This window comes from Anoplophora glabripennis, unplaced genomic scaffold (assembly GCF_000390285.2).
Source record: "Anoplophora glabripennis isolate ALB-LARVAE unplaced genomic scaffold, Agla_2.0 scaffold447, whole genome shotgun sequence".
In the NCBI taxonomy this organism is placed as follows: Eukaryota; Metazoa; Arthropoda; class Insecta; order Coleoptera; family Cerambycidae; genus Anoplophora; species Anoplophora glabripennis.
In genome coordinates this window covers 364,911-391,750 of record NW_019416632.1, presented here as the reverse complement: position 1 = coordinate 391,750, position 26,840 = coordinate 364,911, and the positions used below count along the sequence as shown (strand labels likewise).

General features: G+C 31.9%; 1 protein-coding gene across 1 annotated transcript; it reads left to right on the top strand.

Annotated features, from left to right (window-relative positions):
• Nucleotides 1–11,599: 11,599 nt before the first annotated feature.
• On the top strand, nucleotides 11,600–23,045 carry LOC108910948 (vesicular inhibitory amino acid transporter). Its single transcript, XM_018715733.1, has 3 exons — nucleotides 11,600–12,001; nucleotides 17,163–17,529; nucleotides 22,228–23,045. The coding sequence occupies exons 1-3, from the start codon at nucleotides 11,600–11,602 to the stop codon at nucleotides 23,043–23,045; spliced, it is 1,587 nt and encodes a 528-aa protein (XP_018571249.1).
• Nucleotides 23,046–26,840: the final 3,795 nt, after the last annotated feature.

Below are 26,840 nucleotides of genomic sequence, written 5' to 3'. Positions count from 1 at the left end.
CATAAATATTTTCCATTTAGGTGGTACCTACTTCTTTTTAATATTGTGGTCAGCCAAAAGCCAAAGTCTAATATACCGAAACGTATTCTTGTAGGGAATTTAACGTTCTACAAAAAATGCCCCTTTTTTTTGTAGAACGTTCAATTCCCTACAGGAATAGGTTTCGATCATTAAAATCTGTCTATTGGTTTTTAAGATATAAAATTCTGAAAAATTGAAAAATAATAAATAGGTATGTGAATAAAGTCATTATAACAATATTTTAAAAGAATATTTTGTCTCGGTGTGATTTAGATAAAATAATAGATTTTCCTGTTATATCATAAATTGCATATTGAAGTCGACATATCTCGAAAATAAGTAAATATAGGAAAAAACTTTATATTACAAAATTACGCATAATTTAACGATCTTTCAGATGGACTTCATTTCCACGTTCCAGGGATCAAACAATTTTTTTGTATCGCCACGCCATCTATACAGAAAGATTTGAACTAACAGTTTTAACTGCAATTTGAAGCTATTCGAGGGACTGAACAACCCTAATTTCCGTAACTAAAATAAGTTTCTTCATTTCGGAGATATTGGCAGCGGGTGTGTTAAATGGCACACCCTGTATGCCTATCTCCTCTTGTTTTCGAGATAAAGAGAGACAAAATAACATTTTTTAAATAGAATTTTTACGAAAATTTCCAATGTACAATTTTATTTTCTAAAAACAATGTACTTTTGTTAGAACTTCCTAATGTGGACGATTTTCGAGAAAAGAGGCTTTTAATTAAACTCTTACAATATTACACTATAAAATAAGTGACTTTTCTCAAAGTAAGCTTGAGCTTTGAGAAAAGTCACTTATTTTATACACCGTAATATTGTAAGAATTTAATTAAAAGCCTTTTTTCTCGAAAATCGTCCACATTAGGAAGTTCTAACAAGAACTAGCGCCCTCAACGAAATATACAATAAATAATTAGACCAGCGTATTTGGCATCCTTAAAAACATCGGAATACCAAATTTCATAAAAATATTTCGCACCGTTTGGAAATTTTCATAAAAATGTTATTTAAAAAATTTTATTTTGTCGCTCTGTATCTCGAAAACAGGAGGAGATAGACATATAGTTCATATGGCAAACAATTCTTATTTTTTGTCTCCTCACCACCTGTATTTATAATTAGAGAGCGGACAATGTGTGTCTTTAACCCGAAGAATAGGTCAAATTTAGGTACTGTGGACTATTACGATAAAGGAAAAAATGCAAAGAGTGTTGGAAAAAAATCCAGGATACACCATTTTGGAAAACATATGTAAAGTTTTATCTGGTATATACATATCAGGAGTTACCAGCAAATATATTAATATATTGTTCATGCCTCAACAATTTCTCATACTGTCCGTTCCGTTGTCAACAGTAGACGCTGAACGGTCATTTTCCCTATACAAGTTAATATTAAGTGATAAACGTCACCGTTTCACTAAAGAAAAGAAAGGTAGTAATTCTGAATTATTTATTGAGTTCTATTTGTGGTTAAAGTTTGATTCACTTGAACTGAAACACCCTGTATATAATTTGACTGTCTTATTGTGAGCACCCTGTATGTGTGAAATTAATGAGACTGCATGGCAAAATTAATTAAAATTATGAAAAAATACCTTGAAAATATTTTTCTCTGACATTGCAATGAGTGAAATTTTTCGAGGTTTGCACCTATTTTGTGAACACCCTGTAAAAGCTATAATAATGAAACTTTGTATCTAGGGTTTTGAGGTGTGATCAAATCGAAAATGGTAGCTATTTCTTTTTTAAAAAAATGCCTAATATGTTTTTTAATTTTTGAGAAAAGATCACATGTCAAAAAATATAATATGTATCAAAAAGTAGGTTCTCGAGTACCTACTATCACATAAAAAAAGAATTTTGGAAATCGGCCAACGTCATCCTAAGTACAGAGGTGTTCTGACTTTTAGTGAAATACACTGTATAATATACAGGGTGTATTTAAATGAAGGGGCACAAATGATACCAGAGATTCCTTACGTGAAAATAAGTTGATTTACCCCAACATATTTAGATCCAACTCGGATAATTAAAAAGATACAGGGTGTCAAGACGAAAAATAAAAAATGTCTTTTTCTTGATAATTTCTAAGTCAGAAATGTTTCCAATTTTCTAGCGAGAGATTTTTTCAGGGTGGAGAAAATAATATATTAATAATTTTTGTCTGTCGCGTGCGGAGCTCCCTCTGCAGGCAATGTTATGCAAATAAGTATTAACTTTTTTCTCAGTCCTTGTATACAGCTTTTAGTAACATAATACGAAATATTGGACTCTAGGATTATTAATGTCCAAAACGGACGTTTTTGTTAATAAATTCAGAACTCATTGCTTCACAACATTTATAGTTGTGTATCTGTATTTTAAAATTATGTGTCTAAATGTGACCAAATATTACTTAAAGAAGTGCCACTAGCTTTCCGTGAAAACATGTGGTATCATTTTTGCATTTTTTTTATTCGTAGAATTAGACTGTGTTTACAAGAAAATGGAAACTATTTCGAAAACATCCTTTAAGATATATTTTATTTTTTAATTGTTAGTGTTGTTTAGATTAAGTATTTATTGTTTTATGTGACTCTTGGTTTTTCTAGTTTTGTTCTTTTCTTCAAATACAGGCAGCCATTTTCAACCCTTTTCTAGGTTTGGGGTATACACAACATTATTGGTTTTGTGAACTCCTTGGTATGGTTTGTTATTTCTTTTTAGTGCATTTTAGTAATGCAAACAACGGAATTTTAACATTGCCAGTTCGAAATTCCGGATAATGGGGATCTTTCCGATATCAATTGAAGAACCAAGAGGTTGACAGTATGTACCAGGTTCGGTCGCTGACGCAGCAACTCGGCATTGAAATACTTGAAAAACTTGTTCCCAAATTTATTTAGTCATACCCATATACAGCTCTGATCGAACTAAACGTGGAGGTGGTAGATTTGAAGAATGCGGGCGCGGACAAAGTAAAACAAACAAAGCTGCATTGGGCTACTGGGCAATAAATCTCAATTGTTGATAAGTGGTTGACAAATTGCATAGCAGTGCAGTGCAGCAATGCGGAATTTGGTGTGATTCAGGTAATTTTAATTTAGTATAGGCACCTTCTATTAATCATTCATATTACAATTGCGAAAGGGAGAAATAAGAGGGATACTTTGTTTACTAATATTAATACAACATGGCATTTTGAAGACCTTTTAAAACGGAACAAAACGAAATTTACTACCATATCATAAAATTTTTTGAGCACATAAATAATTAAAATATGTTGTTGGTCCAATGAACATATAATAGACATTTTCTACACATTATATACAAAATATTATAATTTTTTTCCTTTATAAGAAAACTTTTTTAGGGACGCCTCTGAAACACGTTAAATGTTATTGTCAGGTGTTTTTTTACATATTCAACTGACTTCGGAAAGACTGTACGCACTTATTTCTGAAAAAAAGTTTTGAATTTAATTTTTATTCTAATGCAATTGCCCTGGTAGCAAAATCTTGCACAAGACACTTATACAAGACTGCTGTCTACCTATTGCTGAAATCAGCATCAGGTTTACTGCAAGATTCTCTGTGCAATTGTCTTGATCAAAGCTTTCAATGGATTTGATTCAGGGCACTTGAGCAGAAACGGGTAAATTAAAGCAAGTGACTATGTTGCAGACTTACATTAGAATTAAGTAAGACATATTGTACTTGACTTATACTAATTCACCCCTTTGGACTCAAGTACTTTTGGTCTGGTGCAAGTATTGTAAAAGTATCTTGCATAATAAACGATATAAATGTCAGCAATAGACACAAAACAATCTGACACAATTTGGCTATTTCAAGTAAACTTGAAACAACTTGTATTATAAGTTAAATAACTCAAAGTCTGCGTCTTTGAATATTTGAAAGAGTCTAGAGTCCCTTTGCTTCGAGGCTCCCTGCATCTGCTTTTCTTATACGACGTGAGCAAACGGCCGGAGATAACTTTAATGGGATCATTTTCACAATTTAGGTGTCGTACGTTTAATATAAAAGATCTAACCAGACCTAAACTAACTTGCGAACAGCAAGCAAAGATTGTTATTCTTGAAAATTAGAAAAGCAATACTAGGTACCCATGCTTTTATGGAGCGCTCGCCTGAAAACTCAACTGTCTGTATATGACAGTAGTAGTGGAAAATTTAAATCCACTTTTCTCTAGAACTATACAGGGTGTCCGGTAAGTACCTCCTAATCTCTCGGGAGTGTATAGTGGAGGTCAAAATAAAACTAGTCCTTCCTATAATTTTTTTTCCTAATGTGCCCCTAACGGAGTTATGGGGGGTCAAAGGGGTACCTAGAAATTAACGTTTAGAGTTATAACTTTGAAACCACCCTGTATATTTTAATAAAATTTTCGTACGTTGTATTACACATGGAGCTCTACGATTTGATGCTAAAATCAACTTTTTGCTATTATCAGGTGTCCAGAAACGGACTGGCCCTATCACAATTTTTCTCAAAATTTTGACAGAAGTAATTTTATCAAACTGAAAATATTATTATTAGATACTCTGAAGGTTTTTCTTTAAAAATGGTACTCTTTATTTATTTCGAAAAAATGAACGGTTTGCGAGATAAATCGGTTTTGAAAAAAATTGGTAACAAATACAACAACAATTAAAATTTATTTTTTTACAATAAAATCATTCCCGCTAGTGCCAGCCTACAGATTCACCATAAACATTTACTGGTGGTGAATTAAGGGAATGAATAATGCCGTTTCTTGTAAAATCAACATCTATGACCAAAATACATCTACAAATTATTATTGCTCTTGTCTCCATGGAGTTCTTTTCTATTGTTTTCGTTGTTAGACCCTGTTGATTTTAAAGTACTTGTCAAAGGCGCGTGACAGAATAAAAATTCAATTTTATTGTGGTATTCGTTTTAAGCCGTTAGAAATAACATTTAAAAATGGAAGAATATTCCTGTGCAGAATATGCTGATATGCACCTAATTTATGGGGAAGCATTATGCAACTCCGTGGAGGCAAGAAGACTTTATGAGGAAAGGTTTCCGGGTCGACATTTGCCGAGTCCAAAAACTTTTGAAAGAGTTGATCGTAGTTTAAGAGAAACAGGTAAAAAAAAATAGTGAAAAACGTTAGTGAAACTAATTTCTTCCGAATCCTTTATTTAGGAAGCTTTTTGCCACGCCGTGGTGGAGCAGGAGCCCCGAGGAGAGTACGAGACCCTCATGTAGAGGAACAAATATTGGAAGACGTTGCTAATAATCCTTCAAATAGCATAAGGAAGCTTGCGGCGCAAAACAATGTTACAAAATGGGCTGTACATGAAACTCTGAAAGAACAATTGCTTTACCCGTACCACATCCAAAAAGTACATGCTATGTCTCCAGATGATTATCCAAAAAGACTTCAATACGCCAATTGGTTTTTACAGCATCATATTCGGAATCATAATTTTGGTACATCTATTTTGTTCACCGATGAAGCAGGTTTTACAAGAGACGGCATAATTAATTCGCATAATCTACATGTCTGGGATGAAGAAAACCCTCACGCTTTAGTTCAAACTCGCTACCAACAAAGGTTTATGGTGAATGTGTGGGCTGGCATTATCGGGAATCATTTGATTGGTCCATTTATTCTGGAGCAAAGACTTAATGGTGCTCTTTATTTGCAATTTTTAGAGGAAAATCTAAATATTTTGTTAGAAGAAGTGCCCCTTCAAATAAGAACTGAAATGTGGTACATGCATGACGGTGCACCACCCCACTTTGATCGTTTAGTACGTCAACATCTGACGAATGTTTTTGGTGATCGATGGATAGGTCGAGGCGGACCTGTATTATGGCCACCTAGGTCGCCCGACCTAAACCCATTAGACTTTTTTCTGTGGGGTCATTTAAAAAATAACGTTTATTCAACACCCGTAAATAGTAGAGAGGAACTTCTGCTGAGGCTAACACAGAACTGTGACCATCTCCGCAATAATCACGGAATATTATTTCAAGTGCACCGGGAAAACATTCGTAGGATTAGAAAGTGCATTGAAGTACGGGGTGCTCATTTTGAACATCTACCGAAGTAACATTTAGGTACCTTTGTTCATTGTTGAATGTTCTTTGTTGCATGTCTTGTAAGTAAGTTATTTTTCAAATGTTATTTTTAATTGGTCACTACTTGCTCATAAAGTATAGCCAACCCGTTCAAAGATTTCTGGACTTGATAAAGTTAAAGAAATTAAATGCATGAAATAATATGTAAAAAAAATAAATTTTAATTGTTGTATTTGTTACCAATTTTTTTCAAAACCGATTTATCTCGCAAACCGTTCATTTTTTCGAAATAAATAAAGAGTACCATTTTTAAAGAAAAACCTTCAGAGTATCTAATAATAATATTTTCAGTTTGATAAAATTACTTCTGTCAAAATTTTGAGAAAAATTGTGATAGGGCCAGTCCGTTTCTGGACACCTGATAATAGCAAAAAGTTGATTTTAGCATCAAATCGTAGAGCTCCATGTGTAATACAACGTACGAAAATTTTATTAAAATATACAGGGTGATTTCAAAGTTATAACCCTAAACGTTAATTTCTAGGTACCCCTTTGACCCCCCATAACTCCGTTAGGGGGCACATTAGGAAACAAAATTATAGGAAGGACTAGTTTTATTTTGACCTCCCCTATACACTCCCGAGAGATTAGGAGGTACTTACCGGACACCCTGTATATTTTTGGAGGTTTCGTAAAATATCTGTAATCTCAAAAGTTTCATCAATAATAAAAATATGGCAAAAAAACACAAAAGGCTATTTTAGATGTTTCTAGCAAATTCTGTGTTTTAAATGAAAATTAGGCCGATGTTCATCTTATACCCAAAAATAACTACCTACCAAATTTCATAGAAATATCTTCATAAAAATACTTTGAAAGATTTTTTTTTGAAAAAGCAAAATTGTACCAACAAAATTTTATTCAGTTTACTTTCATTACAAAAATTACTAAACACACACAAATTAGCTTCATGTCATTTATTATAGAATTAAGTAAATCACATAACATTTAACTGAGCAAATATTCAATATGTACGCAAATAATACATACACATATGCCTTATGGGATGATTTCCCAAATTTCGTCTTGTCTGCTCTTGTCGAGTGAATTCGAAACTTGTACGAATTTTGTTGTCCCGAATGCTTTGGATCCATCGACTATAGGCTGAGTATCGATGCAGCTTGGGCTTTTCGGATTCTTGGCGGGTGCTTAGGCTGAGTATTCGAGAGTTTGGTGAAAACGGTCATGTTTACGCGGCTTCTCGGCGGTTTCTGGCTGTCTCTGGCTGTCGTTCGCCACGCCGTTAGTTCTGCTCTCTAATTCATTAGAAGGTGGGGCGGTTATTGAAAGTTTGATAGGTGCCTCGCATATCAACGATAATTATCGTTTATTAGATTAGGATGTTTGTAAATAAGTGCGAAATATTTTGGGAGTGGTTGCCGAAGTTATTTTGTGAAAAATAGTTCATATAAACGTAGGTCGTAATATGCTTCGTTTCCGAGATACAGTGTATTTTTTATTCATATTTATTGATTATTTCAAAAAGTTTTGAACATCCTGTATCTCGAAATCGAAGAATTTTTTACCCACATTCATATCAACTTTTTATTTTCAATGTTGAATTTTTTTCTTTGACCACATTTTATTAAAAGAGACCCTTAAATAAAAGATTAACAAAATCTACAATAAAATATGTTTTATTTTTTCCTCAAAAATAATGCATCATACGAAAAAATTGGAGAGACCAATTTCATTCAGAATTGATGGCGGATTTCTAAAAAAAAATATTACAACGGGAAAAGATGTGGCATTCTCGCACGAACGCCAATGGTGCAAGTAGAAATATCACCCCAAAGAATGCCCATTTATCCCTCTAAAGCGTGTTTCAAATTTCGAGTCAATATCTTTAAAACCCTTTGAAATAATAAAATAATATATAATATATAATAAAAATAAATAAAAAATTAAAATTTAAACACTGTATCTCGGATACGAAGCATATTTCGACCTACGTTTATTTGAACTTTTTTTCACAAAATAACTTCGGCAACCACTCCCTAAAATAATTCGCAATTATTTACTAACATTCTGTATAATATGTTGAAGAAAAAGTCATAAATTCAGGGCTGGTGCAGAAATAAAATAATTTTTTCCACGAGATACAGTGCGATAAAGATGATTTTTTTAAACAAAAAATTGACCACATCTTTTTCAAAAAGCATACAGTTAACTTTTTGAACTACGTTAGTGTTAATATGTAATTGTTGTCAACCTTGTAGAAGGCGCAATTTTCAATCTTTTTTAACGATATTTTATAATCTATTTCTTTTTGATTAGATTTTCTGCATTTACAATGTAAAACTAAATTTTAACAAAACAGTACTGTTTTTAAAATGGTAAAAACGCAATTTAAATAAACTTTATTGCGAGCTTTAAAACATTTTTCAAAACAAAATATGACATGCCTATGGTCCAAATAAAAAAATCGTTTGATTATTTTATGTTCCACCACCTCTGCATATCCTCTCAAAATTCTTTGTACATATATCCTTTATAGGCTATTGATTACGTCTTAAGAAGCAGAGTACTAAGGAACTACAACGTTGATGGGTTTTTATTGCATGAATCGTTTAAGTGGTTATTCAGAAAGAAAAAACCGCGGAGTGCTATTAAATTAGAGGGTGGAAATTGGAGATAAGGGTGAAAATGCAACCCTTACGGTTTTTTTAGTATATCTCGAAAACGAAGCAAAATTTGAGGGTATTGCATAGGAAAAATTTAGTAGATGAGATTTTCTATCGAAATAGCTTATTTAAAAAATTTATAAAATTTATTTACTGCAAAATATTAGGTATATATAAAAATATATTAAAAACAATTTAACAAAAAAATGCAATAAATTCAATTTTTTTTTTACTTTTATGCAAATAACTTTTTTCTGAGCAGAGATAGGTATAGGCATAGAAAAAAAAAGTATATAAAATTTCCTACAAAATGATGGGTTATAAAAGTTTTTCCTATGAAAATAGACTGAGTTATGGTCGTTTAACTTTGCCTTTTTTCGTTTTTTACTGAATTTATGACAATATGATTTGATACTTTATTTTGAATATGCAATTGATTTTTAATCAATAGACATGTTAAATTAATTTATCAATAATAAATAAATGTTATACGAACGTGTATAGTTTTTATTTTTTTTAGGTAACAAATTAACAAATATTAATTTATAAAAATTTCTATTTGTTCAACTAAAATATACGTATTCTCAAATGTGACAATGCTCAACTAACAGAGGTATCAGAAGACGATGTTCTTCAAGCAGTCGACGAAGAAATTGATATGCAGTTTGATAATATTATTGAAGAAATATGATAATTAAAATTATGAAATGTAAAAAATTTAATTTAAGTTTAATAAAATGTTTTTTACATAAACTAATTTTATTATTTAAAATCTTTGCAAAAAAAGCAATTTTTAAGAAAAAGTAGTTATTAATTTGTTTCATATACCTATATGTATATAAAACCATATAACTAATTTTTATTTATTATTGATAAATTAATTTAACATACGTCTCTATTAAATAAAAATGAATTACGTATTCAAAAATAAGTATTAAAACATTATTGTCATATATTCAGTAAAAACCGAAAAAAGGTAAAGTTTGACCGACCATAACTCAGTCTATTTTCATCGAAAAAACTTTTATAACCCATAATTTTGTAGGAAATTTTATATACTTTTTTTTCTAAATAAAAACAAAAAATTGATTTTTTTGCATTTTTTTGTTAAATTGTTTTTAATATAATTTGCAGTAAATAAATTTTTTAAATTTCTTAAATAAGCTATTTCGATAGAAAATCTCATTATCTACAAAATTTTTCCTATGCAATACCCTCAAATTTTGCTTCGTTTTCGAGATATACTCAAAAAACCATAAGGATTGCATTTTCACTCTTATCTCCAATCTCCACCCTCTAATTTAATAGCACTCCGCGGTTTTTTCATTCTAAATAACCATTTGAACGATTCATGCAATAAAAACCCATCAACGTTGTAGTTCGATATCATATGACATAATCAATAGCCCATTAATAAAATTCTTACATACAGGGAGTACCGAAATTAATGCAACAAAATTTGATCACAGATTCTTAAGACAAATTTAGGGAACCCTTATTTCTTATTTTTGCCAAGTGGGTCCGTCTTTCGGAGTTACAGCTCCTTGAAATCCGCCCCTAAGGATAATCTTTTTCTTTATATTTCGGAACCCTGTTGTATGAGAATCACTGAATTTAGTACACAGGGGTTTCATGACATGTGGAATCTGGTGGTGCTACGCTTTTTTTTTTGGGGGGGGGGGGAACCCCCTTAAGACAATTTTTCGTGGGCCCCCTTATCTTTGGAGCCAAAAAAATTTGGTCGTATATTTAAATTTCTTAAAAATTATTAGTCAGCTAGAAAGCCATTTTTAGAAACTTTTTTGTTACTTTTTTCGTAAAACGCAATATTTTCTAGAAAGTGTCAAAATGTGATCGAATGCATATCGTGATTCGCCACTTTCCTCAAAAACATTGCGTTTTACGAAAACAGGATCATGAAACAAAAATGTTTCTAAATTCAATGGCTTTCTAGCTAACTCGTAATTTTTAATAAATTCAAATTTGCGAGCAAATTTTTTGGTTCCAAAGACAAGGGGGCCAACGAAAAAGTATCTTAAGGGGGTTCCTCTCTAAAAAGCGTAGCACTATCAAATTCCACATGTCATAAAACTAAAAAACAAAAATAAAAAATACGGCTCCCCTAAATTTGTCTTAAGAATTTTGTTGCATTAATTTCGGGACACCCTGTATTTAGACCAGTAAAAATATTGTCACTGTATTACACGCTATAGGAAAAAGAAATGATGAAATATTTTTCTGTATTTTCCTGTTTTATTATCATTATGTATTTTAACTACTTTCGTGAATTATTTTAAACTCCGTATTTGTCATATGACAGGCATGCTTGCTTAATACGGCGTCTTATTGATTAATAGCGTCTAATATAATGTTATATGTTACAATATATCTATAGAGAATGACAGATCAACAAGGCCCCAGTTCAATCCGCCGAGTCGGAAAGGGATCGATAGGGCCACGATAACACAGCTAAAAACCCTGTTGCCTAGACGCCGACTGTACAGGGAAGCTGCGAATGTACCTTGAACATCCCGAACAGCTTGTCGCCGCCAAGATGGAAATCGTGCAGGATTAATTCCCTCTTAAAACGTCACTAAAAATGATTAAAACGGTAAGCAGCCGTCCCTTTTCGTAATTCACGTTTAAACGTTCATGTGTGGTGAGGTGTGTGTCATTCCCTGACCGAAAAAAGGAAAGTATTGTAAGTGGTATCGATTTTCGGTAAACATTATTTTACAAAACGGTCCATCTTGGCGGTGTTCAGTTCCGTGTAACAGTTGTTTTCCCTTCCAAAAAAATTAAAATGAACCGTTTGGGGCAAATCCGGTTGCCCCCCTTGTCAGCCGCCGTTAACGTGGCTAGTCAGATTCGTCGGCAGATGATTCCCAATAGACCGGAGGAGCCTCAACGTATCGCAGGTGAGAGGGTGCACTTTGCCCAATTGCCCGACCAAAACCATACCACCCATGGGACGGTGGATGAACACCACGAGATGAGCAATATGAAGACTACTAATCCTTTCCTGAACATGGAGCAAAACAATTATCAGAATCAAGCCGAAGACAGTTTCAATGAAGGGTATCAAAGGCAACAGAGTAGGATGTCATCTGTTGACTTTTCAGAAGGGTCTGATTTCGTCGAGGGAAAGAGCGATGTTAAAATAAACGAATATCAGGCGGCATGGAACGTTACTAACGCCATTCAGGTAATATTTCAATAAAATGTTATTATTTTGTCTTCAGACAGTTGCTAACATTGTCACATTAGCTTTTTATTTTAGAAGTAATATAAAGTCTGGAAGAAGCTGTTTTTTTTCTTTAAATTCTATTGACTTTGTTAAATCTTCCAGTAAATAAACACTGTTTACGTTTCAAGCTTGATACTATTTTTTGGTTATTTATTAGTTTCTCCATGTACATTTTCTGTTGATATAAAATTATTTCGAATTTTTCTCTCGTCTGTTTTTAATTAATGTAATGATTTTACTCTGAATTACTCTGATTAATCTAATTTAATCTCTCTGATTTTTCTGATCTTTCTCTTATCTGTCTGATCTCTGATCTCTCACTGATTTCTTATCTCTGATTTTACACTGAACAGGAATAATAATTAAAATAAATAACTCGTTGCGTCAAAAAGGACTGATTTTATAAATTTAATTTTGCATAATCTGGAACATCTCAGAAACTGAGAAATTATATTAATTATAATAATAATTCTTCACATTCGCAACAACACAATAATCTCATTACATAGTTAACGTTTTGAAACATTCTGTGTCTTCGTTGTCAAAACTATCATTATAAAATTAACTTACAATTAGTGTAATTGTGAAAAACTACTGTACTCTCTCAGCGTGAGATATGAATGATGGTTAATTAAGCACACTAAATTTATAAAATCAACTCTGTGATTGCTCCTTTTTGGCCTAAGAAATTTTGACAGCAGAAAGACCCAATGAAATAAAAAGAGTAAACGAAAATGTCACAAATAAAATAAATATAAGCAATATTTTAATTATTTTATCTAATAATACTTATACCAACAAAAATATGGATTAATAATACATGAAGGAATTTACGGCGAATATAAAGAAAAACTTGAAATATATGCAGTTTTTATATACAGTTATTTATATAATTTGGAATGTTATTCAAGATAAACAGTTTATAATGTTTTACTTTTATAATATACTTATATCAAAACATTGTCATTGAATTTTAGGAATTAATTTTGTATATACAAACCTTTTTATAAGCCTGATATAGTAAAAATATTAGTAGGAGTAAGGCTTTTAGAAGAAAATGGTTGACTATGCTGTTTGTACTTGTATTATAAAATATTTTGAATACCATAGAAAGGTTAAAGGTTATTTATAAGATTACGGAAAAAGAATAAACGAGGGGGAAACCGTTGACTAAAATTTGTAGTCAAATATTAATTTTTATAATTAATTACTCAAATAGATAAAGGTATAAGAGAAACACACATCTAAAACTGTGAAAAACCGACCTTGAAAGAAAAGGGACTATTTTTATATTTTCTAAAATTTACCAATTATAAAAATACTATGACTATTTCTCTAAACTAACCTACTAGGCAAGCTTACAAAAATCCAATACAATTTTTTAGTGAAACAGTATTACATTAATAGAACTAAGCTGCATCTTAAAAACAGAAAATGATATTAACATTTTTTAATACCTATTCTATTATATTTTACCTTCAAAGTTTTCTTGTTTTTATATAGATAAAACAGCGGAGCAGTTACAGATTATGTGTTAAGTGTTAAATCAATAAAAAAATAGTATAGAATATATATGGTTTAGAAAAAGGTATAACAAATCCAGAGGTTCATGGAACATCAACAAATAAAATAAAAAATAAAATAAAATAAACTTTATTTTCCTTGAAGACAGACATTGTATAGGAATTGTCACATTTTTTTTATACCTACTTAAAATAACTTAAAACTATTCATAAAGTATAAAATGTATTTCTTATTAAGTATTTGTGCAACTTCTTAAGAAATATAAAATTATTTGTGTTCTTTATCTCAGAAGGCAATTTGTTAATAACTTTTAAACCTAAATAAAATGGTGAATCACAAAATATTTTGTATTTATAAAAAGGAATGTGAAATTTCTTATTTTGCCTAGTGCTTTTATTATGAATGGTTTCATTAATTTAAAAGTAGACTTATTTCTAAAAATGTATACGGACAACTCGAAGATAAATAAAGACAACAAATATTAAAATTTTTAAAAAAATGTCTACATGAGTGGTTCCGAGGTATTCTAAACATGTGTCTTAAAATACGTTTTTTTGAAATAAAAACGTCTGATGCAAGGGAGGAATTTCCCCAAAAACCAACACCATATCTCAGTCTGGAACTCACATACGCTTGAAAACAGTTATTAATTGTAGAGAAGTTAACACAGGTTTCAGATTTCTTATCAAATAACATGCCGAGTTTAATTTCGATATTAACTGAGCACAATGAGATTTCCAGCTGAGGCATTCGTCAATTGTTACACCCAAAAATTTTATTTCATTTTCATAGCGTAAAATATCACATTCATTTAAAGTTAAACGTAATTTGGCACAATATTTTTGCCTGTTATGGAACCTAATTACTTGAGAAATAGATTTCTTCCATGAATTATGAGCCTATCGCCTTTTGTTTTTGAGATACAGAACTTTAGATATAACTTTTTAAAATCAAATCTTAGCCACATATGTTCTAAAAAACCATATAGTGCATTGAAATTTGATACACATACATTTTTGAGGGTGCTAAATTCAGCTGCTAAAAGTCATTAGCTACTATTATTTTCAGTGGCAATTAATTAGCTTCTATTCTTTAATATATGTTATTCGGAACACACATACTTATGGGTAATTCCATATTTTTTAATGTACAGGATGTCCGAAAACGAATGGGCTATTCTTCAAGAGCCGCCCCCTTCGATGAAAATAAACAGATTTGGATCAAATTATTTTGGTACAATTTTGCTTTTAGATGTATTTTAGCAATATAACGAGCGTTCAAATAAAAACGTGGTCGAAGTTGGCTCTGACACATTGGACGTAGGGAGTAGCTTATAGCGGCCAACTTAACCTCATTTCTCAACGAACTGTATAGCAGCTGTCAGTTTCAATAACGTTAATGACTATATAACTTTATTTTAAAGAATAATCGTGATAACAATAACAAACAATTAAAGGAGAACAAACGCAAATCTTTTTTTAACACTGTGTGGCTGGTACCGACTGATACTCCCACCATTTGTGATAAAACACGTACAGAAGTTCTTGGCGCATTTTCCATTATTTGTTGGACATTTTCTTTTAATTCTTCAGTCTACTTTTTAGGTCGGCCGCTTCCTTCTTTTCTTGTTACACTGCCCGTTTCATGAAAAACATTAACACAACGCTGAACTGCACTTTGAAAAATTTTGTACTCAACAACGCCGGGAAATTGATTTTGAAATTCTATGAAACATTCCTCAATAGAATACTTCCATATTCCATCAATCTTGCGTCCATTTCTAAAGTAGGACTCTATGATAAACACTTTTTGTTCTTGAGAAAACACCATTTTAAACGCTTTTTAAAACGAATTGATATCGGCGATATAGCGCTTTGACAGATGACGTTTAAGTTCATTTGCTATACGCTACGCCCTACGTCCAAATTTTCAGAACCAACTCGACCACGTTTTTATTTGAACGCTCGTTACAATAAGTGTATATTTTTTGTAGTTAATAAAGAAACATTTTATACAATTTCCTCGATTTCTAAAAATACTTAACAACAATAAAATATGACAAAAAAATAAGAGACCGTTGCTTGGCTACTCTAAAATTCCACTGTACCAAAATTAATTTGAGATATATTGTAAAGTCACTGAGTTACCTTAACAATGGAATAAAAAATATTGTTTTGGATGCTGGTAACATTTTAAGGAAACAAAACTGTATTAAAGTAACTTGTTTTAAATCAGTTTATTTTCAGCTAAGTCATTGAAGTATGGTCCAATAGTTTCCGGACACCCTGCATATTAAGAGATAAATGCTGAAGACTTTGACACCTACAACATTTTTCAGCAATATGAACAGTCTTTTTTTTTTAAGTAGAGTTTTACATGATAAATGTATGATGCATTTTAAAGTCCTAAGCAAGATTGTCAAAAACTAGCAATACCCGACCCGCGAAAACTTAACCTGTATCTAATTTCCATACGTTGCACTGTTTTTTGGAAAATTTAAAGCTAAAACTTGATTTTAAAAACATCATCTTTGAAACAAAATACGATATACTCATGATCCAAAGGTACACATTTTATTGTACTGTATGACGAGGAATAGTATATAGAATGATAATATCAAAAAAGTAACTCGAAAGAAGTGAAGCTAAGTTGGCAAATTGCAAATAAGTGGCAAATTTACGTGTATTTTCACTTTTTTAAAATCTAGACAACCTATCGAAAAATTTGTTATTTTATGTTGTAGGCGATTAAATTATCTATAATTAATTTAAGGTATCTAAAGTTATATTTCACCAATTTGTTAACTATAAAATAAAGGTTGAATGCGAAAATCTAAATTGCGAATTATTATTGCAAAAAGCGATGGATGTTGATGAAATTTATGGAAAAAACGGTCAATCCAAAGACCAATTGGTGTACCAAAAGCTGATTGGATTAACCGTGAAATTGTTGCTCCAGGTAGGTATTTGTTAATTAATTTCGTTTGTTTTGTTTTTAATTACTAATCGTTAATTTTATAAGTTAATATCGTAGATATAAGTTCTAATTGATCCAAAGAAACGTATGGAAAAAGAAAAATTTCAAATAGTTGAAATTAAGTAGCACTTTACAACTAACAATAGCGTTATAAACCAATCCCAGGGTCAGGCAAAAGCTGCTCGAGAATTCGCTCTTTTTTGCAATTTTCGAATATTGATTTTTCCCCTTTCGATCTTTATTTTATAGTTAAAAATTAGTGAAAAATTACTTTAGATACCTTAAATTGTACGTAATTTAATTGCCTAGAACATAAAATACCTAATATTCCCATAGGTGGTCTAGATTTTCGTGGGCAGTGAAAATCACTTCTTTCGTATTTTTTTGATATTATCATTCTACCTAGGTACTCTTCCGCCTCATAAAGTGCAATAAAATATCTACAAATAATAAATTTTCAGGTTTTATCATCTAATTCGACTGGAGTAGTAACTTCTTGTAGTTCTATCAACCTCTTTGGGTACCTTTTTCTGAAACACTCTTTACGATTCAGTGCGTAATTCGCTGTTTATATACAAATTTGCAATAAATAATTGAATCTAATTGGATTATTTTTCAGGGAATGTTTATTGTTTCCCTTCCGTTTGCTGTTTTACGTGGGGGATATTGGGCCATAGTAGCGATGGTAGGTATTGCCTATATTTGCTGTTATACTGGCAAAATTCTGGTGGAGTGCCTGTACGAGTTTGACATCCAAACTGGAAAGCAAGTAAGAGTGAGGGATTCCTATGTGGCCATTGCGAAGGAATGTTTTGGTAAAAAATATGGAGCCCGCGTAGTAAATGTGGCACAAATCATCGAATTGCTTATGACTTGCATATTATACGTGGTGGTATGCGGTGATTTGATGAAAGGTACCTTTCCAGACGGAGCTATCGACACCAGGTCATGGATGATGCTTGTTGGTATTTTGTTAATTCCTTTAGGTAGGTATCTTTATGAAGGTTTTTTCGAAGTGCAGAAATAATTTAAAATCCTGTTGAGTATGCTTAGTTTTCCAAGACTAGAAATTTTTGCACAATTATAATCTAGATTCTGTCAGATCTCAGGACAGTCGTTAGTTGAAGTAGTAATCACTTTATGTTAAACTATAAAAAAAAACAAAATTCTAGTTCGACAGGGATGGAAGTTTTTAGTTTTCAAGTTTTCGAAACTTTATTTGTTCCTTCATCAGACATACAGGGTGTTTCGCATAAGGCGCGACACAGAGCAGGGGCATGTAGGGGAATCAAAATATGGTGATTTAACGCAACTTACCTTTATACGAAGCTGCACCCTTGAAAAGTTGTAGGGTAGGCCTTGCAAGTGGAGTTTTAAATTTCAAAATAATCTCACTTATATTTGAACTTAGAAAAACTAAATTTGGTTGATAAGGGATAATGCACCATTAAAATGTGACAGAATTATTTAATAGAAAATCATCGAATTTATTATATCACCGAAAATTCAAAAGTTGGCTATGACTTTAAACGTCAAACTTGACGATCAGAAAAAAGTAATTTGATTTTAGTAATTGTTTGTTGAGTGTTTTGAAAAGGGCTGGGAAGTTTTCATTTAGCGAATAAGTTGAGATGCATTAGTGTTAGATTGCTGTGAATGACACTACAGAAGAAATGTTGAAGAATATTGGAGAAGATTTCCAAATCGTGTAATCCCGCATAGAGAAACATTTTCCAATGTTGAATAACGAGCTCGAGAAATAGGCAAGTTTTTCAGTAAAATTCGAGGACGTGGAACAAGACGAAGAACTTATTTTGAATACAATTGAAGATGACCCACATATTAGTACTAGAATTCTATCTCGACAAACCGGTATATCGCAAACTTCTGTGCACCGAGTGATCAGACGTAATCTACTAAGTACCCATATCATATCCAAAAAATGCAGGAATTGTTACCGATTGTTACCGAACGATTTGGTTAAACGAGTGAATTTCTGCCAGTTTACGGATGATGGAGCCCCTCTCACTTTTTAAATCAGTAGTATTCAAATAAATTGCAAGAGGAAATAATTGCCACAAGCTTGGTCTCCACGATCACCAGACCTCAACAAATGTGACTTCTTTCTTTAGGAAAAGTTAAAATAATTTGTACGTATATTCCTCGCTAGTTGCGTCTCGAGCAGAATTGTGGAATCGCATTACGGATAAATGCACATTCATTAGAAACAATCAGCGGTTATTGGATAGAGTAAACTTCAATTTTCGACGAAGAATAAATTTATGCCTGAGAGAAAACGGTGGTCATTTTGAATAATTTCTAATTGGTGCAAATTGTATTATTATCGCCACGGTAGCGCAGTCGGTCGAGAGTGCGGTGGCAAGCATTTCTCGGCTAGGCTTCCTACTCTGGTCCGGGTTCGATCCCCGGTGTCGGCACTGGCAATGTCGATGGATAATGGGTGTTTGTCCGCGTTTTTTCAAGTGTAGCCCCCTTTCGCACAAGCCTTTGGCTTTTGGATTTGGGGGTTGTCTCATTTCTGTGGTGTGTTTTATGTGTTATGTTATGTATGTTGTTTCTGTTGTTTAAGTTGTTTGTTTTTCTATTAAATTATTTTTATTCCAACTTTTTTCCGATCGTCAAGTTTGACGTTTAAATTCATAGCCAACTTTTGAATTTTCGATGATTTTAAATAAACAATACGTATTATTAGTTATTTGTTTTTTTTTTGAAAACGACAAAGTGTAAGAAAAGTTTTAGAATTAAATTCCCCATAAAATAAAGTAATAATTTTTTAAGTTTGTCAACGGGTTAAAAAATTCTGTCCCATTTTAATGGTGCATCATCCCTTATGAATCCTTTAAAATGCTTCAATTGAACTCTACTTACTGTCGATTAATTCTCTTGGTACACTCACACCGTGTACCAAATTTGTTTTTCTAAGTTCAAGTATAACTGAGATAGGTAAGTATAGATTTTTTTCGAAATTTGAAACCGCACTTTCCAGCACTACTTATAACTTCTCAGCTTAGTCGAAAGGTAAGTTGCGTTAAATCACCATATTTTGGATTCACCATCATCCCCCTGCTCTGTGTCGGTTCTTATGCGAAACACCTTGTATATTTAAATAATTTGTTGAAAAAATTTTAGTGAAATAGGTACCTACTAATTGAGAATTGAATTCGAGGTTATTTAATTACACATTTACTTGTAGATTTTCCTGATGTGTGATGAAGAAACAAATAAAGTTTCAAAGCTTGAAAACTATTAAAAAAGTAATACTTTTTTCCATGACTGTATCTCCGTCGAACTAGAACTTTGTTTCTTAAGAAATACAACAATTATTTTGTAAATCGATGACATTGAACAAAAATTCTGAAACAGGTCAATTTTTATTTGCCGTGCGTTCTGCGAAATATGTGTTTTACATATGACGTCATCTGTGTGGCAGTGATGACGTCACCGATGTTTTTTTAAATATAAACGTGGGTCATCAATAAGTTTACGTAGTAGAATTTTGTATAGTTCCAAAGAAAAAAATATAAAATTACAAAAAAAAATGTATTTTTAACAACCCCAGTTACAATAGATTTTTAAATTGACAAACCCCAGTTGTAATAGAGTGAAAAAGACGAGTAGTAAACTCTTCTTGCACTTGGTCTATAACTTCCGGAGTTTTTTGTGCCTTCTCCGTCCGAATGCGTTCTTTTATTGCATTTACTTGTGTATTTTGTGATCTATTTTGGTATGCTTTATTTTTTAAGTATCCCCATAAAAAGAAATCTTGAGACCATTCAATCGATTCTCTTAGCTGTATCCACCTATCTCGAAAAATGTCGTCTAAGTAGTTTCTTACCAATACATCAACTTTTACCAGTATTTTGCCTTGAAATTGTGAGAATTCTTGACAAATGATCTCAGCCCAAACATCAAGCTCTCCCTCTATACAGGGTGTTCTACAAGCTCTATGACAAACTTTGAGAGAAGTTAGCTGGGTTAATTTTAAACATTTTTTTTCTATGAACATAGGTCCGATTCGTTTTTGTTTAGAAGTTACAAGCATGTTAAAAAATAGAATTTCATATTTTAATCAAAGTAGCCTGATAAATAAAAATGATGGTTGCTATGATTATAAAAATTGTTCAAAATGTCCATTCTCGGCTCGAGTGCAAGCCTCACATCGCTGAACTAAAGATTCCGTCACTCGACGGATGAGGTTTGGATCGTTTCTTATCTGGTCAGTTGCATCCTGAATTCTTTCAAATAACTGCTGACGGGTAGTGATTTCAACATGGTAGACAAGTTGTTTCATAGTCCCCATAAATAAAAGTCCAAATGATTTAGATCTGGGGAACGCGATGGCCATGCTATTGGCTCTTGTTGATCTTATCCATTTATTCGGGAAATGATCATTTAACTAAGCAGTTAATTGTCACCCTCTATGTGGAGGTGTACCATCGTTCTGATACCAATAATTTTAACAATATTAAACTCTACGTCTCAATGAAATAAAAAAGGTTGTTTTCCAAAGTTCTATACAGATCTGCATTTAAAAGATGATTTAAAACATGTACAGGCAGTAAATTATTGTTGAAAATGCTTACCTAAACGTTGGCACTGAAACGTTGCTGAAATTGTCTTGATCTAATTGCATGCGGATTTTGTAATGCCCAGATATGTTCATTATGATTATTATTTATGTCGTCCCTAGTAAAACACGCTTCATCACACCACATGACAAGCGAAATGAATCTATCATTTTGTTGAAGAAATCAGCGACAGTTTATTTTAATGTATTCTATCGTCTGTTAAAATTAAGGCAGTCAAACTTCTAACACCCTGTATATAAAAGCAATATCTGCATACTGCAGTGTAAATAAATGCATATTTTATTTAGCACTTTACCGTTAAGTGTCAAATGAATATACAAAATTATTGTTATAGCGACCACCATTATTTTTATTTATCACGCTACTTTGAAATATGAAATTATAATTTTTAAAACGCTTGTAACTTCTAAACAAAAAGTTATCGGACCTATGTTCATATAAGAAAAAATGTTTGAAATTAACCCAGCTATCTTCTGTCGAAGTTTGTTATAGATCTTTTAGAAGACCCATAATTTTTTCTTTTTGATATTTAAAAAAAAATGGAATATTGAATTGAAATTAACCCAGCAATCTTCTGTCGAAGTTTGGTATAGATCTTTTAAAAGACCCATAATTTTTTCTTTCTTTTGATATTTAAAAAAAAATGAATATATTTGAATTAGCTTAATATCTTTATAACAGGGTAAAAAACCATTTCTTCTTATTTAATTAATTACCAGTAGGTACCCACTTACGATAACTAAATTTTCATATTTTATCATATATGTCTTATTTAAAATGAAATTGCATTTGTAAAAAGGTTTTTATGATTCGATTTATTTAGTCAAATTAATTTTTTTTTATGAAACTATCCAAATTTTTTACATTGAATTTTTAAAGTCTTATTAAGTACGTAATAAATTCATAATTTTGACGTTTCCAAAGTGCGAGATTACACTTAATTTGTGTTTATCTTTATTTGTCTTCTATAAATTTGTGCAATACAGAAACCAACGATAAAAGCATTCTTATTAATTAGTAATCATTTAGGAATAAAATAATAGATATTGTAAAATACCTATTTCTGTTTTCTAGCATTTCTAAAGTCCCTAAAAAGTGTCAGCGTCCTGTCATTTTGGTGCACTATGTCTCACATCTTCATCAATGCTGTTATTCTCGGCTACTGTCTACTGTACATAGGAGACTGGGGTTGGAGCAAAGTCAAGTGGACTCTGGATTTAGAAAATTTTCCAATCAGCCTGGGAGTCATAGTATTCTCCTACACGTCCCAAATATTTCTACCAACCCTTGAAGGCAACATGGAGGATCCTTCAAAGTTCCAGTGGATGCTGGATTGGTCTCATGTCTGGGCAGCGATATTCAAAGCGATGTTTGGATACGTTTGCTTCTTAACATTTCAAAATGACACGCAACAAGTGATCACAAATAATTTACCCTCAGAGGGATTCAAGGGATTGGTAAATATTTGTTTGGTAATGAAAGCGATTCTTAGCTACCCCTTACCTTATTACGCAGCATGCGAACTATTGGAGAGAGTTTTCTTCAGAGGAAAGCCAAAATCGCCATTTCCCACCATTTGGGCTTTGGACGGCGACTTGAAAGTTTGGGGATTGGCGTGGAGAGTAGGGGTAGTAGTTTTCACCATTTTAATGGCCTGTTTCATCCCGCATTTTTCGATACTCATGGGTTTCATTGGCAGTTTTACCGGTACTATGCTCAGCTTCATTTGGCCGTGCTATTTTCACCTTAAATTGAAAAGAAACGGGATGGATACAAGGACAATAGCTTTTGACTACTTCATAATTTTTTTAGGTTTCTTGTTTGGAATTATTGGTATATATGATAGTGGCAATGCTCTGATCAAAGCTTTCTCTATCGGATTACCATTTTAAGTTTATCGAAAATCCACTTGCAACATCGTGAGAGTGGAAACAAAAGATTCGTCTGAAATTGTCAACAAAGTCTTCCATTCAATTGATTAAAATCATGCCTTTATAAAAAAAATATTGGATATTCTCATTGTCTTCCAAATTACTGTTAATAACAAGTTATACATAGAAAACTATACATATTATATTTTAAGTATATAGCGCGTAAATTTAGACGTGTTCCATCAAGTACCTACATGGTTAAAAGGTATTTTTGGGGATGTAATTATAATTAAGAATTCTAATTTCACGTTGTATTCAATATTATGTAGATATCAAGACGGTATAAATACAAATATTAATTTGATAGTATTCGATTTTCCATTGCGAGGGAACCTTTTTCAATGATTAGATTTTACAGTTTCAAATTTTAGCTGGGAATTACGTCATATGAGTTCGATCTGATAAACCAGTAGCCACAAAATGCTAACATGAATTATTTTATTCAAAATTCTGCATAAATGAAAGAGTGCTTCCCAAAGAATTTGCATATTAGTTAAATATTTGTCGCAATGATTGTTGCAGAAGCAAAAGAAGCAAATTGTAAGCTAGAAAGTTAACATGCAGTAGAAATGCACCTTTTTTAATGTTATGTATAAAAATATGTATAGTGGAACAGCCAAATGGAACAAATTTAGTATCTCAATTATTTTGCACATTTGTAAAAAATCCCGAGACACGTTGATTTTGGATTCTGAAATGACATCCTGCAACGTAAAAATTTCATCCCTAAATTCAAACCCATTCGAATGGCAGTTACAACCCCTAAATTTTTAATTGGGAAGTAAAGTATTCTGATACCTCACTTGAAAAGTATTTTCATTCTCTATTCAAAAATACTATGGTTTTAATATTTATTGCAAAAATTAGCATGAAAAAATAAATTCATTGGTTTAACGAAATTCGCTACAGCAAACTAAAAAAAACTTAATTTCTACGAAGATTTTCAGAATTAGTTCCTTGAACGTCTTGGCCGCATCCTAATCGTAAATAAAAATGTCTTCTATCGTTTTCCAACATCTGAGGCGTGACCTAAACGCAACCATTATTTTTTCGATAAAATTGGCATTGCTATGAATAATTTTTGGATAAGTTTTTATATCTTCTTTTTAATTGAAAATATTGAAAAAGAACATTGAAATTGTTTTTGCTAGCCTGCAAGAACAAAACGCTGTTTTTGTATTATTTGTTTTTGAAACAAATTTCGTTAAGCAGGCCATGAATTTTTGCAATAAATATTAAAATCATAGCATTTTTGAATAGGCAATGAAAATACATTTCAAATGAGGTATCACAAGGTCCTACTTCTCATTTAAAAATATAGGGGTTGCAACTGCCACTCGAAGAGGGTTGAATTTGGGGATGAAATTTTTACGTTGCAAGATGTCATTTCAGAGTCTACGGGATGTCCCGGGATTTTTTATAAATGTGCACAATAATTGAGATACTGAATTTATGCCATTTGGCTGTTCCACACTATAAATATTGTATAATATTGCGATAGTACTAATAATTTTCACTTATAATCAGGATAATTTTTTGTGTTATTGGAAGATGAAAATGAAGTTCGATCATTTCAAGATTATTTTTATCGGACAGTATATTGTTTTAATAAAATATACAGATATTTCAAAAAGAGTCATCGGCATAAAAATCAGACTATTAGGAATGGGTCATATTCCTTTAATAGTAATTGAAGTGCAAAATACACAATTAGCAATGTTACGGTATTATTGTACGAAATTTTGCGACACTTGGTACACGCTCTTCCACAAGGGACACTCTCGTAGAATTAGAAAAATTATAATAAAATAAAAATAAATAAATTACATATTAAAGTACAGGAACCACATTAAGAACAGTTTTGTGTTAACAGCAGTCTGATCTATCAGTTTTTGGAATTGTTTAATTAATAAATTACTAGATGGTAACTTTTGGTGAAAATTTAAATTCAGTTTAATTAACTCCTTTAGGTATCCCAAAATCAAGTACTATCAAAATCTATAAGGAAAAGCAATAAAGATACGTATAAGGTTATGGTCATCCTCCAAATTCGATGAATATTGGGGATGATAATTCAAAAAAATTCGTTTTATCGAAATTATAATAGAGAAAATAGGTTTATAGCGCATTTTTTTTACATTTTTAATCATATTAAAAACTGTAAAAGCTCAGCAAATACATATTTTAATTAAGTTGAAAACAAGCACCTCTTTAATTCTTATTTAGTAAAATATTAGGTATTAAGGACTAATATCAATTACGCTAAATACAGATAGATATATAAAATAATTATTGAAACCATGTCTTCCATTTTAGTCTGTGGTAAATCAATGTATGTCTTCCGAAATTGTTTACAAATATTTGCTGTATTTGAATGTACTGTATTATAAAATACCTATTGTATACAAAACAATATAGGCCGTAGTTGGTAGTATGATGTAAATTTAATATAAATTTTTGTGCCAGTGTGAAAAAATCGCCACAATTAGCAGTAAGTTTTATAAATATGATTTTAGATCTGGTAGTATATTTGCAGTTAGCACTTTTCTAAATCTCATTTGTTTGATCATTGTCATATTTTTGAGATATATAGCCAATATATAAATCATTATTTGCTTATTTTCAAGTGTCTAATAAAGTATTTTCTATTTTTTGTTTGATCCTTTGATATTTGCTAGGTATTATAACTAGGCTAACACTAAGTACGTGTAAAATACTATATGTATGTATACCACGTATCTCATTTTAATTGATCCAAGTGAATATCTCGTGCCTCTGATCCAATAATTCAGTTCATTGGGGGAAAGTGGTAGCTGACCGTGACATTGAAGGTTAATTGAATGTCAACTTCATAATTTTAAATGGTGTCCTCTATTTTTTCCCTGGGAAAGGATTCGGCACACAGTTTTACATCCAGATGTGATCTCAACTTTGACCTTGCGGTCAAGGTCAAAGTTACCGCGCGTTCAAATGTTTCGTCACCCCTGAAGCAACCTCGGAATAAGATGTTTGCCCCCAAAGTCTATGGAATTTTCAACAAAATACTCAATTTGAACTGGACCTTGACCTTTAAGATCATTTGAAGGTCGACTCCAGAAATCGGACTAGACGACCTCTACAAATGTTTTTAAGGATGTTCGGGACCCTGCATCAGTGATCTTCGATTTAATCTTGAAGGTCATTTGAAAGTCGATATTTCTTTTTATATCGATACCTGTATTCCTGAGGCTGGATCCTGGAATAGGGGTAAATTCTACACCCGAGTACGTTGCAAAGTAATAAGAGGTCAAATTAAAAGTTAATTTGAAGATCAAATCAAGAGATAACCCTGGGATAACGAAATGAGTCGTTGACCACCGAGACATTTTTTTCGTCCTTCTCGCACTCATTCGTGACATTATGATTATAGTTCCTGCGATTGATAATATTTAACACCTGTATTTCATTAATCCATTGTTTTTCTAATTGCATATTGAGAAAATTTCCTTTGCAAAATTGGTGTCAATATTGCATCAACGTCGGAGTAACATTGAACTCGCTGTGACCTTGACCTTGATCACAAGGTCAAAGTTGCAATCACATCCGGATGTAAAATTATCTGCTGAATCCATTCCTAGGGTAAAAAATATAGGGTCCCATTTAAAATTACGAAGTTGACCTTCAATTGACCTTCAAGGTCACTGTTAAGGTTAAATTCAAGGTCAGCAACCGCTTTCCCCCAATGAACGAACAACTTTCATTTAATCTTATTTGGAT

Bases quoted from the DNA above. Each gene is read 5' to 3' on its own strand.
- LOC108910948 (XM_018715733.1), top strand. From the start codon at position 11,600: ATGAACCGTTTGGGGCAAATCCGGTTGCCCCCCTTGTCAGCCGCCGTT. The intron at 12,002-17,162 runs GTAATATTTCAA...ATTATTTTTCAG, and splicing joins ACGTTACTAACGCCATTCAG to GGAATGTTTATTGTTTCCCT. The intron at 17,530-22,227 runs GTAGGTATCTTT...TCTGTTTTCTAG, and splicing joins TATTTTGTTAATTCCTTTAG to CATTTCTAAAGTCCCTAAAA.